The sequence below is a fragment of the Cervus canadensis genome, chromosome 29 (assembly GCF_019320065.1).
Source record: "Cervus canadensis isolate Bull #8, Minnesota chromosome 29, ASM1932006v1, whole genome shotgun sequence".
Lineage (NCBI taxonomy): Eukaryota > Metazoa > Chordata > Mammalia > Artiodactyla > Cervidae > Cervus > Cervus canadensis.
Window position 1 is genome coordinate 3,173,505 of NC_057414.1, and position 15,098 is coordinate 3,188,602.

The 15,098-nt window shown below is 49.8% G+C and overlaps 1 protein-coding gene across 4 annotated transcripts in view; it reads left to right on the top strand.

Moving 5' to 3' along the window:
* ME3 (malic enzyme 3) overlaps positions 1 to 14,804 on the top strand; it is a 219,841-nt gene extending 205,037 nt beyond the window's left edge. For 3 of the 4 annotated variants that reach the window (XM_043451452.1, XM_043451453.1, XM_043451454.1), the window contains 7 exons: positions 4,361 to 4,458; positions 4,736 to 4,849; positions 7,152 to 7,257; positions 7,859 to 8,001; positions 8,477 to 8,650; positions 12,844 to 12,942; positions 14,567 to 14,804. In XM_043451452.1, coding sequence (XP_043307387.1) covers positions 4,361 to 4,458; positions 4,736 to 4,849; positions 7,152 to 7,257; positions 7,859 to 8,001; positions 8,477 to 8,650; positions 12,844 to 12,942; positions 14,567 to 14,728 — 896 coding nt within the window. In that variant the 3' untranslated portion in view covers positions 14,729 to 14,804. The remainder of the gene's footprint in view (positions 1 to 4,360; positions 4,459 to 4,735; positions 4,850 to 7,151; positions 7,258 to 7,858; positions 8,002 to 8,476; positions 8,651 to 12,843; positions 12,943 to 14,566) is intronic. The other variant, XM_043451455.1, reaches the window with a different exon arrangement.
* The last annotated feature ends 294 nt before the right edge of the window (positions 14,805 to 15,098 follow it).

Consider the following 15,098-nt stretch of genomic DNA (forward strand, 5'->3'; position numbering starts at 1 on the left):
CATGTCAATTGCATCGGTGATGCCATCCAACCATCTCATCCTCTGTCATCCCCTTCTCCTGCCTTCGATCTTTCCCAGCATCAGGGTCTTTTCCAATGAGTCAGTTCTTCCCATCAGGTGGCCAAAGTATTGGAGTTTCAGCTTCAGCATCAGTCCTTCCAATGAATATTCAGGACTGATTTCCTTTAAGATTGACTGGTTGGATCTCCCTGCTGTCCAAGGGACTCTCAAGAGTCTTCTCCAGCACCACTGTTCAAAAGCATCAATTCTTTGGCGCTCAGCTTTCTTTATAGTCCAACTCTCACATCCTTATATGACTACTGGGAAAATCGTAGCTTTGACCAGATGGACCTTTGTTGACAAAGTAATGTCTCTGCTTTTTAATATGCTGTCTAGGTTGGTCATAGCTTTTCTTCCAAGGAGCAAGTGTCTTTTAATTTCATGGTTGCAGTCACCATCTGCAGTGATTTTGGAGCCCCAAAAAGATAGTCTCTCACTGTTTCCATTGTTTCCCCATCTATTTGCCATGAAGTGATGGGACCAGATGCCATGATCTTTGTTTTCTGAATGTCAAGTTTTAAGCCAACATTTTCACTCTCCTCTTTCACTTTCATCAAGAGGATCTTTAGTTCTTCTTCGCTTTCTGCCATAAGAGTGGTGTCATCTGCATATCTGAAATTATTGATATTTCTCCCAGCAATCTTGATTCCAGCTTGTGCTTCATCCAGCCCAGAATTTCACATGATGTACTCTGCATGTAAGTTAAATAAGCAGGGTGACAATATACAGCCTTAACGTACTCCTTTCCCGATTTGGAACCAGTCTGTTGTCCCATGTCTGGTTCTAACTGTTGCTTCTTGACCTGCATACAGATTTCTCAGGGGGCAGGTAAAGTAGTCTGGTATTCCCATCTCTTGAAGAATTTTCCATGGTTTATTGTAATCCACACAGTCAAAGGCTTTAGCATAGTCAATAAAGCAGAAGTAGATGTTTTTCTGGACCTCTCTTGCTTTTTCGATGTTCCAGCAGATGTTGGCAATTGGATCTCTGGTTCCTCTGCCTTTTCTAAATTCAGCTTGAACATCTGGAAGTTCACAGTTTACATACTGTTGAAGCCTGGCTTGGAGAATTTTGAGCATTACTTTACTAGCCTGTGAGAGGAGTGCAGTTGTGCGGTAGTTTGAGCATTCTTTGGCATTGCCTTTCTTTGGGATTCTTTCATTGCTTTTCTTCAGGAGGCAGAAGGTTGTCCTGAAATAGAATTAGATGAGCAGAAAACTTGCTCCCTGTCCAGTGGAAAACTGGACACAGAAAATGAAAAATACACTCCTATTCCCACCCTGCAACCATTAGTATTTTACACCACCATCCAGATTCTGTGTGTATACTTTGATACAATTAGAATCATGATTATGTAGACCATTTTAATGTTCTCGTCCTTCCAATTAGTTACATGTTTTGCATGTATGAGGCCCTGGATTCAATCCCCGGCATCTCCACAGCTAGTGGATGTGTTTATTTAGAGTCCCTGGAGTAGGAAATGGCAACACATTCCAGTATTCTCGCCTGGACAATCCCATGGACAGGGCTGGCACACTACATAGGATCGTAAAGAGCTGGACACAACTGAGCATGCACGCACATTCTTCCAACTAATTCAGTGAAGTATAGTTTAGGGGTTAAGAGCACCAGCCCGAGAGCCTGATTCCCTGAGTTCACTCTGTTATGTGATCTTGGACAACTCAGCAAACTGCTCCATACCTCACTTTCCCAATCTGTAAAACGGGGATGATTAGGATACAATTAAATGTCTTTGCGTTAAGACTTATAAAGCACTCTGAACAACATGTGCTGTCAGTTACTAACTTCATAGCGTTTTCTGTGTTGCTATCATAAGGAACGTTTTTAACAGCTGCAATATCCTACTAAGGGTCTACATTAGTTAATTTACTTAAACGTCACTGTTTTGTTGGATGTTTGTTATTTCCAGTCATTCTATGTTATAAGCGACAGTGTCATATATACCCTACAACATACCTTTTGGATTTTTTCATACATAGATTCCCAAAAGTAGAAGCATGAGGTCAAAGGGCAAAAACATTTTGTGCCCTGGTTTATATTGGGAAATAGTTTTCCAAAAAGGACTGTGGCTCTTTAGAATGGAATGTGGGCTGGGACTTTACTCTTTTCCCTCCTCCCTCACCAGCCAGAGATAACATCGATTTCTTTTTGATTTGTATAATTTTAACCAGCCATAAACAATCCCACTTGAATTTCCTTTTCTTTAATCATCCTAGATGCTTAGCATTGCCAGCTGCAGTTACTTTATTGTGACTCTGTCAGCATCCAAATCAGTGGTTTAACAGAAAACTTGACATAAAGACTTGTGGATTATACATTAAAGAACTGAAAAGCCAAGAAGAGATACTGAGGATCTGCTACCACCCCCATAGGCTGGGGTAACATAGGGAAGATGAGGTGGGGAGCGCTATGAGGTTAGTTCTAGAAGTGATGGACAAAGTGCAAACTGGATTTAACTGCTGCTTCTGGAACAAACTGCTGCTGTAAGTGAAAAAAAACCAAGGCAATGGAGTTGCCAGATCTAACAAAAACAAAAATGCAGATGATCAGCTAAATTTGAGTTTCAGACAAATAACAGTTTTTAGAATATTTATACTAATAATGCATTGAACACATGCTAAAAAATATTTCATGTTTATCTAAAAATCAAATTTAACTGTATGTCTTACATTTTACCAAGCAATCTTCCAAGGCAGGAATGATGCTGAAAAAAGAGTTCTTTCCCTCCTCATTTAGCTTTTCAGTCACCCCCTGGCGCCCCTTATTGGCAGGACCCACCATAAAGCCAGCTGGTAAGGCTGGAAAGTGGTTTGCAGACCAGGGAGCAACAGTTATCCAGTAACTGGCACCGCCCACGCTTGTGGCTATTCAGCATCTGTGCACACCCATTCTACAAGTTGATACTCCCAGCTGACAACAGAAACAGTTCTAACAAAATGCCTAATAAAATGCAACTATCTTTCCAACCAGTGCAGACATTCTTACCTTCTCCCTGAAATGGGGAGAGGCAAAGTCTCTACAGTTATTTCATCTACCAGCTAGAGAATGTCCCTGCTCATCTGTTTCAACAAGAATGAAGTCGCTGGCCCCTGCAGCCGCCAACCTTCCACACACCCTGAAAGGAGTTCAGGGCAGCGATCAGGAATGGGGTCCTCTGTGCCCTGGGAAAAACTGGCAGAACAGGCCATCAGATAGTTAGATATTTTCAGGAGAAGATATTATGAACCCAGTTTCTTGCATCTTGTCACATCTAGAAAAGCACTAACATCATTAGTGGAAAGAAAGTGAAGTCGCTCAGTCGTGTCCGACTCTGCGACCCCATGGACTGAAGCCCACCAGGCTCCTCCATCCGTGGAATTTTCTAGGCAAGAATACTGGAGTGGGTTGCCATTTCCTTCTCCAGGGGAATTTGCTATTCCCATGACTAGGGATAACCTTCTTGTGACTAGCAGCAGCCTTCCTGCCAAAACGTGTACTTCACTGCAGTACCCTCTTCACTAAAATCACATGTATACTGATCTCCCCATCTTTTCCAAGTAGTTCCCAGAGCTATTTGAAAGGCTGTCTCCTGGGCTAAAGTCCTTATTTTTCCCCCAAATAAGCCTTAACTGTCAACTCTGACAGTGTGCACTTTTTTTTCAGTGCACATATTTATATCTGGAAGATAGTCACACTACCCAAATCTGGGCAAGATTAACTCCTCTTCCAACTCAGTCACATTCGAAAACTCTGTTATCTAAAGGCTGAGTTGTAGAACTAACCTTCAACAAAACTTATAAGAGGAAGAAAAAGGGAGAATAAATTAGCTAATATGAACCATTAAATCTCATGATAGTCAAGGAAGAAAATTTGCATGGTTACTACATTCCTCGTTTCTGTAGCCAGTCATGAAGCCCTGGTTGATGTTTATTTATTTCTTCCTCAGTCTTCCATTTTCTTATCCTCAGACAAGATCTCAGCTTGCCAGTGTCCCTTAGGAAGATGACCCAGACCTTCATTTCTGAAGGATCTGCGCCATTAGCAGCTCTGCCTCTCTCTTGTTACAAAAGTATTTGTTAATATCTGCTCTGGAGCTCTGGAGTGCTATGACACCCCCCTGCATGCAGAGTATTATGTGAAAGAGAGTTGCTGGACAACCTGCATGCCTACAGGCTTGACTCTGTGAGGGCGAGGGAAAGCTGCTTGTTCCATCACAGGTTCTAGGTACAGAGAACTCTGCCAAGGGTTTTGGCAGTGGGGCCCGGGGGCTAGACGGTCATCTCAGTCCACTCTGTTGCAGGCACAGCCTCTGTGGCCGTGGCAGGGATCCTGGCTGCTCTGCGGATCACCAAGAACAAGCTCTCCAATCACGTGTTTGTTTTCCAAGGTGCTGGTGAGGTGAGTCCCACCGGGGGCTCTCTCCAGTCGCTCCAGTAGGAGAGTAAGAATAGGGGGAGGAGAAACAAGGAGGGGAAGCCTTCTGGGCTCCAGAGGAGAGGAAACAGCCCAGAAGCATGGTGATCATTGCAGCCGCCTGGGCCCCACCATTTGGGTGTCTCGAGGCAGGGACTTAATGGGGTCTTCTGGGAGGAGTCGGGGAAGAAGGGAGGATCTTGGCTAAGTGTCCGATAAATCCTGAGTAGCTCTGGTCTTTTGTCTGAACACCACCTCGCAGGCAGCCATGGGCATTGCCCACCTCCTTGTCATGGCCCTAGAGAAAGAAGGTGTGCCCAAAGCTGACGCCACAAGGAAGATCTGGATGGTGGACTCCAAGGGGCTCATCGTCAAGGTACTGTCAGTCTGGAGACCCGCAGGTTTCCTGACACCTACAACTATTGGACGGGGACTGGAGGAGATCTTCCGGGGGCACACTGCTCAGACAGAATAGAGAGCAGAAGGACAGCAGTGTCCTGATCTCCGCAGCAAATGACTCATCCCCCAGCAGCCTTAACCACTCTTGTCCAAAGCTTTGAATGTGAGTGCAAATGTGTCTGCATCCTGCTCCCAGCCTCATCCCCCCACTTCCTGTCTTGCACTCACCTCCAGCCATTTTGAGCCACAGTTGCCCCAGGTCACATGCTCCCTCTCTTCCCCATCTTTGCATATCTTGTTCCTCTGCCTGAAACGAATACCCATCTCCTTTCCCACATGCCCACTCAGCACCATCTGTCGCCTCCCTGTCTTCTGTTACCTCCTTCAATCAGTGTTCCTTGAGCATCTAGGTCTCAATCAGTTTCCTACATTTTTGCTCACGTAGCCCTCTGCCCTTCCTGTATTAAAATTACACTTGTCACGTTATGGGGCTGGCACCCCTCTGCTGGTCTCTCTCCCCATGAGGCTGTAAGTCTTGATACCCGTGTCCAGCATGTGATAAGAACATAATTGATATCTGAGGCATTGGTGAAGGAATGAGTAAGGGAGACAGTCCAGCTTCTGACTGCAGTGTGCTGAGGGCACAGCAGGACGGCCTCCTTCCTTAGGATTTCACGCAGAGCTCCATGTTTTAATTCCCCAAATTCCACTAACATAGAATGTGTCCATGACAGATTTATTTTTTAAAGACAGAGATGGGAACATGAGGGTCTCAGCCAAGAATAGTGGAGTTCCCCACAAGCAGCAACAGACCCTCTCAGGGCAGACTCCCACTGGAGGGGACCGGGGCCTGGACCCTGCCTCCGGCCCCAGGCACAGGTGCAGGCTGCCACGCTCACCTCTTGCCCACCGTTCATCATCGCTTTGCTCCATTGAGCTCACCCCTCCTCCACGGTCTGTCAGAGCTGCCGTTCTCACAAGACCGACTGACCCAGGGGAGTCATCCTTGACCCGCCTGTCACCCACTGCCTCCTGTGTGAAGCAATGGAAGGAATCTAACACAATGTGAAGTGAGTGAGACAGAGGAAGACAAATACCACATGATATCACTCCTGTGTGGAACCTAATTTTTTAATATGATACAAAAATAAAAAAGAGCTTCTGTTATGAACTTCTGTTATAAAACAGAAACAGATTCACAGATTTGGAAAATAAGCTTATGGTCACCAAAGGGGAAATGTGGAAGGGAGGGAAAAGTTAGGAGCTTGGGATTAACATGCAGACACTGCTAGGTGTAGAACAGATAACCAACAAGGACCTGCTGTGTAGCACAGGGAACGCCACTCAATATTCTGTAATAACCTACGTGGGAAAGGAACCTGAAAAAGAACGAATATATGCATACGTGTAACTGAATCACTGTGCCATATACCTGAAACTAACACAGCACCGCAAATAAACTAGACTCCAGTAAAATTTGTGAAGGAAGAAGTGGAAAGAATCTCAAGCCCACTGGGAGCAGCTGGCCATTGCAAGCCAGTTCTGGATCCCAGCTTATTCTTATTTATAGGGAGGTTAATGAAAGAGAAAGCGTTGGTCACTCAGTCATGTCCCACTCTTTGCGACCCCATGGTCTGTAGCCCACCAGGCTCCTCTGTCCACGGGATTCTCCAGGCAAGAACACTGGAGTGGGTTGCCATGCCCTCCTCCAGGGGATCTTCCTGACCCAGGGATCGAACCCGGGTCTCCTGCGCTGCAGGCAGATTCTTTACCACCTGAGCCGCCAGGGGTGCCCTGGGGAGGTTAGTTTCAGTTTCTGTTCAGTCGGTCCGTCGCGTGTCCGACTCCTTGCGACCCCATGGGGAGGTTAATGGCTCTTGTCAAATACACCCTGACACTGGGTGACGTGGGCCCCCATCCCTCACTGGGCCTGTGTGCTGTATGTCTTGGGATCAAGAGTCTTAATTAGACTCAGACGTTTCCTCTGAGCCTTTCTGTCCTGGCCTAGGAGGCCACGACTCAAAGAAAGGCTTTATTGGATTCTCCATATATTTTGATTTGTATTAAAGAAACACACATACACACACACAACATGCACATTTCAAATCCTTAGGTTCCATCTTAGGTTCCAATCTAGAGGACAGGCCTCAACACTTCTGACAGCTCAGCCCAAAGCCCAGGGCTCTGCGGGAAAGGTTCTGAGAGTCTCCGGACACATCCCCACCCCAGCCGGTGGTTCTCACCGCCCCAGCTGCATCATGTTCTTCCTTTTCCTGCAGGGGAGGAGCCACCTGAACCATGAGAAGGAGATGTTTGCCCAGGACCACCCCGAAGTGAACTCCCTGGAGGAGGTGGTGAGGCTGGTGAAGCCCACGGCCATCATAGGTAGGAGGAGGGGGCGGCCCGCTGCTCAGCCCAGCTAATTCTCTTGACTTGCAGGCAGAGGCTGAGGCTCAACAAGGGGGCTTCAGCAACCCGTGGAGACACAGCTCTTTCCCCTTACGTTCGATTCAGTGCTACGGACTTTTATTGAGTTATTGCTGCATGTGAACCATAAAATGGAGGCACCACGCTGGGTTTCACGATGCAGAATTGCTGCATAGAGTGGGAAAGCGCAGGCTGGGCTCTCTGACCAAGATGAAATGAGCACTCCTCCTCTCCCAAGAAGGGGGACCCTGGCATCACCCCTATCCTGTGGGGAGCAGCCCACTCTAAAGGGCAGTGGCCAGGAATGCCTTCACAGGTGTACCCTCACTGGGAAGGGGCCTGGGATGGACCAGTGGTCCCTTAGGACTTAACAGGGGGTCTCAGCCTGCTCAAGCAGGAATACCCTTTTCTCTCATCCTCTGTTCTCCCCATGGCCAATGACATCCCCCAAGACTCCTGAGCCTTCTGCGCTGTATCTAGTTGCCCGCCAGGACCACCAGGAGAGGAATGGGGTGTTTATAAAGCGTAGGCATCCCCACTACCGCCCTTTTCCCCGTAGGTGTTGCCGCCATCGCAGGAGCCTTCACGGAGCAGATCCTGAGGGACATGGCCTCCTTCCACAAGCACCCTATCATCTTTGCCCTGAGCAACCCCACCAGCAAGGCCGAGTGCACAGCTGAGAAGTGCTACCGGGTCACCGAGGTCAGCGGGGAGTGCTTCCTGCCCGAGGCTGAGAGGACACAGTCACAATGGCTTTGAGTCACCCTATGAGTAGGGTGGGGAAAAAAAAATGGAGGTGGCCCTCAAACCCAGGTCTGGTTCCAAAGCCCCGGCTCTTACCATTATGCCTTGGTGCTCAGGGTCCCCTCACATGGAGCTTTGACCAGAACTCGAGGCGCTGGTAGACTCTGCACACCCTCTTGGCTCTCTGGGGAGGTGACAAGTTAGAAAGGCACACCTTCCCCTTTCAGTAGTTTTGTGGCCGCCAGGGAGCCCGGTGGGAACTCGGCTTTCCCGTCAGATGAGCAGGCCTGCTTTCGGCACCTGCAGTGTCCTCAGCAGAGCGCCGAGCCCTCGGGAGAAGGTGGAGAAGGGGCTCAACGTTCAGGAGACAAGACTAGGCCACCGTAACTCCCTCAACCGTCTCCAGGCTCTGTGGTTTTCTTCCCGCCCCCAGGGCCGAGGGATCTTTGCCAGCGGAAGTCCTTTTCCAAGCGTGACTCTGGAGGATGGCAGGACCTTCTTTCCCGGGCAGGGCAACAACGCCTACGTGTTCCCCGGCGTGGCCCTGGGAGTCATCGCTGGCGGGATCCGGCACATACCAGATGAGATCTTCCTCCTGACGGCAGAGGTATCCCTGCTCCCTGCTCCCGCGCACACCCCGGAGGGCCTGCGCTGGTCCCTGAAGACTCCTTGTCTTGTTTCTGCTACTCCCTGCCCCCTAAGCCCTTCAGTGGTTCCGCAAAGGGCGCCAATGTCATGCTTCTCTCAAGATCACCTTGAGGCTTGAACGCCTCTGAAAACACACACAGGGTCTCTAAGGGGGGCAGAGTGGGGTAAGGAAGAGTCAGTGGGAGGGGGTGTTGGCAGGAGGCCCTGGCACTGAGGGGACATACCTGGCCAGGCTCCCTGCCTCCCAGCAGTACCCGTGTGCCTGGCAAGAACAGAAATGCCACCGAAACCACCTCAGACGGTGGGCTTATGAACCATGAAAAGCAATCGATTCTTCTGACCATGGGTGCTGGCCACGTTACTGGTAACTGCTAGCAAAGTAAGCCCCACTAGGGCAGCTTTCTGTAAGGAAGGTTGCCTGCTGGGTTGGCCTGCTCTGAGTACCCATGTCTTGAGCACAGACGTGGGAGTACACCTGCCCCACATATCTTACTAGAAAAGCTCCCAGAAGTGCTCTTTACTGGGCACGGTGAAAACAATGAAAGAATTCACTGAGGATGACAGCCCACATTCATAATAATGGTTTTTGATAGCAGTTACAGTGGCTGACATTTATCAGTCGCTTACTAAATACCAAGCCCTTCACATTTATCTTCACTCTGAGGAACCACGGCAATAGAAATGTTTCTGTTGGAAAGTTAAGCTAATCCGAACTATGTTGTTATCGTTCAGTCGCTGAGTCGTGTCTGACTCTTTGTGACCCCATGGCCTGCAGCACACCAGGCTCCTCTGTCCTCCACTATCTCCCAGAGTTTGCTCAAACTCATGTCCATTGAGTTGGTGATGCCATCCAACCATCTCATCCTCTGTCGTCCCCTTTCTCCTTTTGCCTTCAACCTTTCCCAGCATCAGGGTCTTTTCCAATGAGTCAGCTCTTCACATCAGGTGGCCAAAGTATTAGAGCTTCAGCTTCAGCATCAGCCCTTACAGTGAATATTCAGGGTTGATTTCCTTTAGGATGGACTGGCTTGATCTCCTTACAGTCCAAGGGACTCTTAAAACTATAAACAAATATCAAATACATTCATCCCCAGTGAGCTCCAAAGGCTCAACTGTGATCTCTGGCCTATGTCTGTGTTCCGCCCTCACCGGGGCACTGGGGAGAGCCCCAGGCCAGCATGACAGAGAACGGCTTCCACACAGCCCTACCCAGCCCTGCTCCTATGAGCCCCTCAAGAAACTCACTGCTTCATGCACCAAGTTCCTTCTTCCCATGTCTCCTGGAGGCCCGTCAGCCTCAAGCAGGCCTTGCGCACACTAGCTCTGGTTTTGTGCTGTGGTTCTGTGTCCCTCTTGTCTAAGTATTTAGTGTTTGTATTTCTTCTGGTTGCTCTGATTGGTGGTGGTGGTGTTTGGTGGCCATGAGCAGAACTGTCTGAAACCCCCACTGCATAGGAAGAGTCACTTCCTGCTTGGAGTTGGTCTGCATGCAGGTTCCCCGTTGTGCAGAAACATGGTTGCCAGATCCTTCCTCTGCAACCCCCAGAGACATCTGCCCAACCCCCGCCTCGTGCTGTGGGACAGTTCAGCCCCATTGTTTCTGGAATAGTGTCCAAGAAGCAAGCAGGAACCCCTCCTCAATCTACTTCTCAGTCACTTGCTATGAACAGCACAAGGCCCCTGCCTCCCTGGCGCTGACAGTCTGGTCTTCAAAGTCCTGGCAGGTTACATTTCTGAAAAGGGCGCTTTTAAATTAAGATAACTTCAGTTGCATCTCATTTTTCTATATAAAAAGTAATATGTGTTTTAGGAGATTTACATGCACTATCTCATGTCATCTTGACAGCCTGGTAAAATATAGCGATCATCCCTGTGTTAAAAACAAGGAAATAGAGGCACTGAGACTTCAGGTTGCTTGCCCCGGGTCACCTGGCTTGTGAGCAGTGCACCAGGAGGGCCCCAGGCAGTTTGCCTTGAAGCCGCAGCAGAGCATCGGCAATGCCCAGTGTCTGAGAAGCAACCACACCTACCGAGATCTAACTCTTCACTGCAGGAGATTTCTAGCTGCAGATCTATCCCGGGGAATCCTGCTTCCCTCTGATCAATCCATCCTCGATAGCTCCACAAAGAGGATCCTTCGAAGCCGGGAACAGGCCCTCTTGTCTCCTAAACTTCAGACTTTCATATGGCTTGTTGGTGCTCCCAGGAAAGTCCGAACCCCTTCACACGGTTCATCCCAGGCCCTCCTTCCCTCCCCCTGCCTTCGGTCTGTCCATCCTTTTCACAGTCATGCTCTCTCTCCCCTCCAATAATTTTCATGTTCTGTTCCTTCTCCTCTCTTCAAGAAATTCATTGATACTTGGCCCTTCAGGTCTTAGCTTCTGTATTCTCTTCTGAACGCCTTTTTTATTTTTATAAAGAGTGAGCCTGCACCTGGCTCTTCTCTCTCTGAACAGGGTCTTACCCTCTCTCCTGCCTGCCTCTACCTCAGCTGCTCCAGCCTCCTCTCTCATGTCACCAACCTTGCCTCGTTTTTTTGTTTTTTTGTTTGTTTTTTTTGGCCTTATCATGAGGCATATGGGATCTTAGTTCCCCGACTAGGGATTGAACTTGCATCCCCTTACATCTCCCACATTGGAGGCCTTCCCAGGTGGCTCAGTGGTAAAGAATCTTCCTGCCAACGCAGGAGACTCAGGTCCAATCCCTGGGTTGGGAAGATTCCCCTGGAGGAGGAAATGGCAACCCACTGCAGTCTTCTTGCCTGGAGAAGTCCATGAACAAGGAGCCTGGCAGACTGTAGTCCATGGAGTCCCAAACAAGTCAGACATGACTTAGCGACTAAACAACAAAAACCCCCCGCACTGGAAGCTGGGGTCTCAGCCACTGGACCATCAGGGGGGCCCTGGAGCACTGGGCCCCGCCCTCCTCTGTGCCTGTATGTCCTCTCTCCTTGCGGTCACTCTAATCGTTCATTTTCCACGGATGCCAGCCTCCGGGGAGGAAAAGACCGGCTTCTCTGCCGTGTTCTCCCGCACCCAGCGCAGAGCCTGGCGAGCCGCAGGGCTCTGTGAAGGCTGGGCCGAGTGAGCGGAAAGGAGAGCGCCAAGCGTGAGAACGCAGCCCACGTCCCTCCTGTCTGCCAGACTCTGAGGCAAGACCACCTCCTTCCCCGGTCTGTTCCGGGACACAAGACTTCTCCCGTGGCTCTTTCCCAGATTTAAGCTTGACACAAGAAGGCGGGGTGGGGGTGGATTCAGGGCCACATCAAAGAGGCTGTTCTGCAAGGCTGGCTGAGCACCAGGCCCCGGGCAGGAGGAAGAGGCTTGCGGGGGAGGGCTGCCCCTCAAAGAGCAACCTGGAGCTGGGAGGGGAGCTGCGGGAGGCGGCGTCCCAAGGTGAAGGCTCAGAGCATTTATGCAGGGAGTAGGTACTGCCTGTTGTGGGGTCACTCGCTGGAGAAGCAGCCAGTCCCCACCGGGGCCAGGGCTGGGACGGCGAATCAAGGAGCCCTGAATACAGAGATGCAGGACAGTGGTGATGGACGCCCAGGATGCTCCTTAACATGCGGAAGGGGCTGGAGCTCAGGAAGCAAGGGACTCAGGCCTCCCGAGGCAACAAGTTAGGCCAGCCAGGGTCGGGTGGGTCCTGGAGTCTGCTCTGTGCACGCATGCATGGTTGGCCCAGTCGGGTCCAACTCTTTGCGACCCCAGGGGCTGTAGTCCGCCAGGCTCCTCTGTCCATGGGATTCTCCAGGCAAGAATACCGGAGTGGGTTGGAATTTCCTTCTCCAGGGGATCTTCCCGACTCAGGAATCAAATCCACGTCTCTGCGTCTCCTGCACTGACAGGCGGGTTCTTTACCAGCTGCTCTGCAGGTCACTCGTTTATTCATCTTGGCCCTAGTGATTTTCCTTCAGAATTCAGAGCGCCTCATGTTGTTTTAAGCCTCAGCTAGTCTCAAAGGACATAAAGGATGTGTCCTTGTTTTAAGCCTAAGCTTTAAGCTCCCCGGGGTCACGAGGTGGTGAGACAACAGAGGAGACGGCAGTGACTGGCCACCTATGAGGGGCGAGGTAAGTCTCCAGTGTACTGGGTCAGGCTTGTTCTGGAAAGGCAGAAAACCAGCTTATTCCTCTCTGTTGTGTCTCCCCAGCAAATTGCCCAAGAGGTCTCTGAGCACCATCTGTCTCAGGGGAGACTGTACCCGCCCCTGAGCACCATCCGAGACGTGTCTCTGAGAATCGCCATCAAAGTAAGGCCTCACCCCCTTAACATGGGTGGCGGGGTTCGTCAACTCTCTCTGACTTTAGGGGGACTGAGGGGAGGGCAGCGCTGGCCACATCCTGGCTCCCTGGCCTACACTGCATGCTCCCCAAAGGCTGCCGACAAACTCTGGCCTGTAGCTCAAGTCCCATACCCACACCCACTCAGAGCAGTTCTGGGAAGCTCCTGTACTCCCCCTCAGACACCAGGCAGAAAGGTCATCAAAGTCCACAGTTTTGTGGACCAGAACGTGGGTGGGATTTTTTTTTAATGAATCATAAGTGCCCATTTATACAGAAAGGTCAACTTGCATAGCATCATGGAAAGAGCTTGGGCTGTGGAGTCCCAGCCCTGCCAGTCAGCAGCAGAGGCCCTCAGGACAATCACGGCACCTCCCTGGGCCTCAGTTTCCTTCTTTTCCAAAGAATTCCTCTCTCCCAGAGTTTTGGGTCTTCTCTGGTAGCTCAGTGGTAAAGAACCTGCCTGCCAAGCAGGAGACATGGGTTAGATTCCTGGGTTGGGAAGGTTCTCTGGAGAAGGAGATGGCAACCCACTCCAGTATTCTTGCCTGGAGACTCCCATGGACAGAGGAGCCTGGCGGGCTGTAGTCCATAGGGCGCCAAGAGTTGGACAAGACTGAGCAACTAAACAACTCCCAGAGTTTTGGAGGACATTAAGAGAGAACACTGAAAAAGCTCCACACTTGGCACCTTTCTGGCCAGAGTAGACACTCATGCTTCCTCTTTCTCTCAGGATGGCTGGGCCATGGGGTGATCAAGTTCATGGAACAGTCTAAGCATAAATGTCACCCAACAGATGATGCAGAGATGATGGGTATTCAGAGAACCAGAACATAGTGCCCTAAAGACTGACCTAATGTTGATAATTGTTGCGTCTGGATGACAAATACATGATGGTTTATAATACCATTATTTCTATTAATATGTATTTTACATTTTCTATAAGTTTTAAGAATAATTTCAGAAAACGCATTGCACGACAGACAGCATGCAGTCCCCAAGTGTTGTCCCATGTGGGTTCCAGAATCAGACTTTTGGGCTTGTTGTCCTCAAGCCCAACTGTCCAGCTGATAGTCTAGCTCCACCCTGTCCAGTTCCTTCCTTTCAGAGATATTTAGCTTCATGCTCTTGTGAAGCCAAAGCTAATACCCAAAGAACATTGTCCAGGCTGTTCTTCCAATTCAAGCCACGTTAAGGAGAGACAAAGTATCAGGTACTGAACACTTTTGCCTGCTACCTAACTTTATCCTCACACCATGCCAGAGGAAGCCATCATTACCCCCACTTCACAGATGCAGAAACTGGGGCTCAGCCAGGATGGCGTCACTGCCAAGGACCCACAGGCAGTCGGAAGCAGAAGCAGACTTTAGCCTGAAGCCTCTTGCCTCAGACCGTGTTTATTCCACTGTGTCAGAGCTCCCTTACGAGGCAGAAAGCTCTAGCTCCTTCCTCTCCAGTGGCTTCAGGGGCCACAACCCATGAGAGGAGCATGCCTGCCGCAGGGTGTATCCCCTTCTGCAAGCTCCCAAGCGAGGGTCTTCAGGCAGGCTCCTCCTTACAGCCAGTTCCTCAGTCACACATATTTTTCTCTAGGTCCTCGACTTCGCGTACAAACACAACCTGGCCTCCTACTACCCAGAGCCCGAGGACAAGGAGGCTTTTGTAAGGTCCCTGGTCTATACTCCAGACTATGACTCCTTTACGCTGGACAGCTACACTTGGCCCGAGGAGGCCATGAATGTTCAGAACATCTGATGCAACCTCAAAGGCCGGGATGGGGCTGGATGAAGCCCAGGGTAACACTGACAATATAAATGGGTTCAAAAACGGCCATCCTTGTCATTGTGTTTTTCCTTTGAACTTTCTGGTGTGAGGGGAGAGGCACAGGCATAAGATGAATAAGAGCTTTGTCCCTGAAGGAGGCCTTGGATTCACTTTTCTGTAACCCTCCCCAGGCTTCCTTCCCAAGAATTTCGTCATCTATGAATTGCCAACTTTTGGCTAGACCTTGCGGAAATCTAGACTCTGCCTTGACAAGGTCTGGGGTCTAGAAGAGGAAATGAAATATGGGCACAAGGCATTTTGCCACCAGGGAGAAAGTGGTTAAGTCCCTGAAAGAACTGTG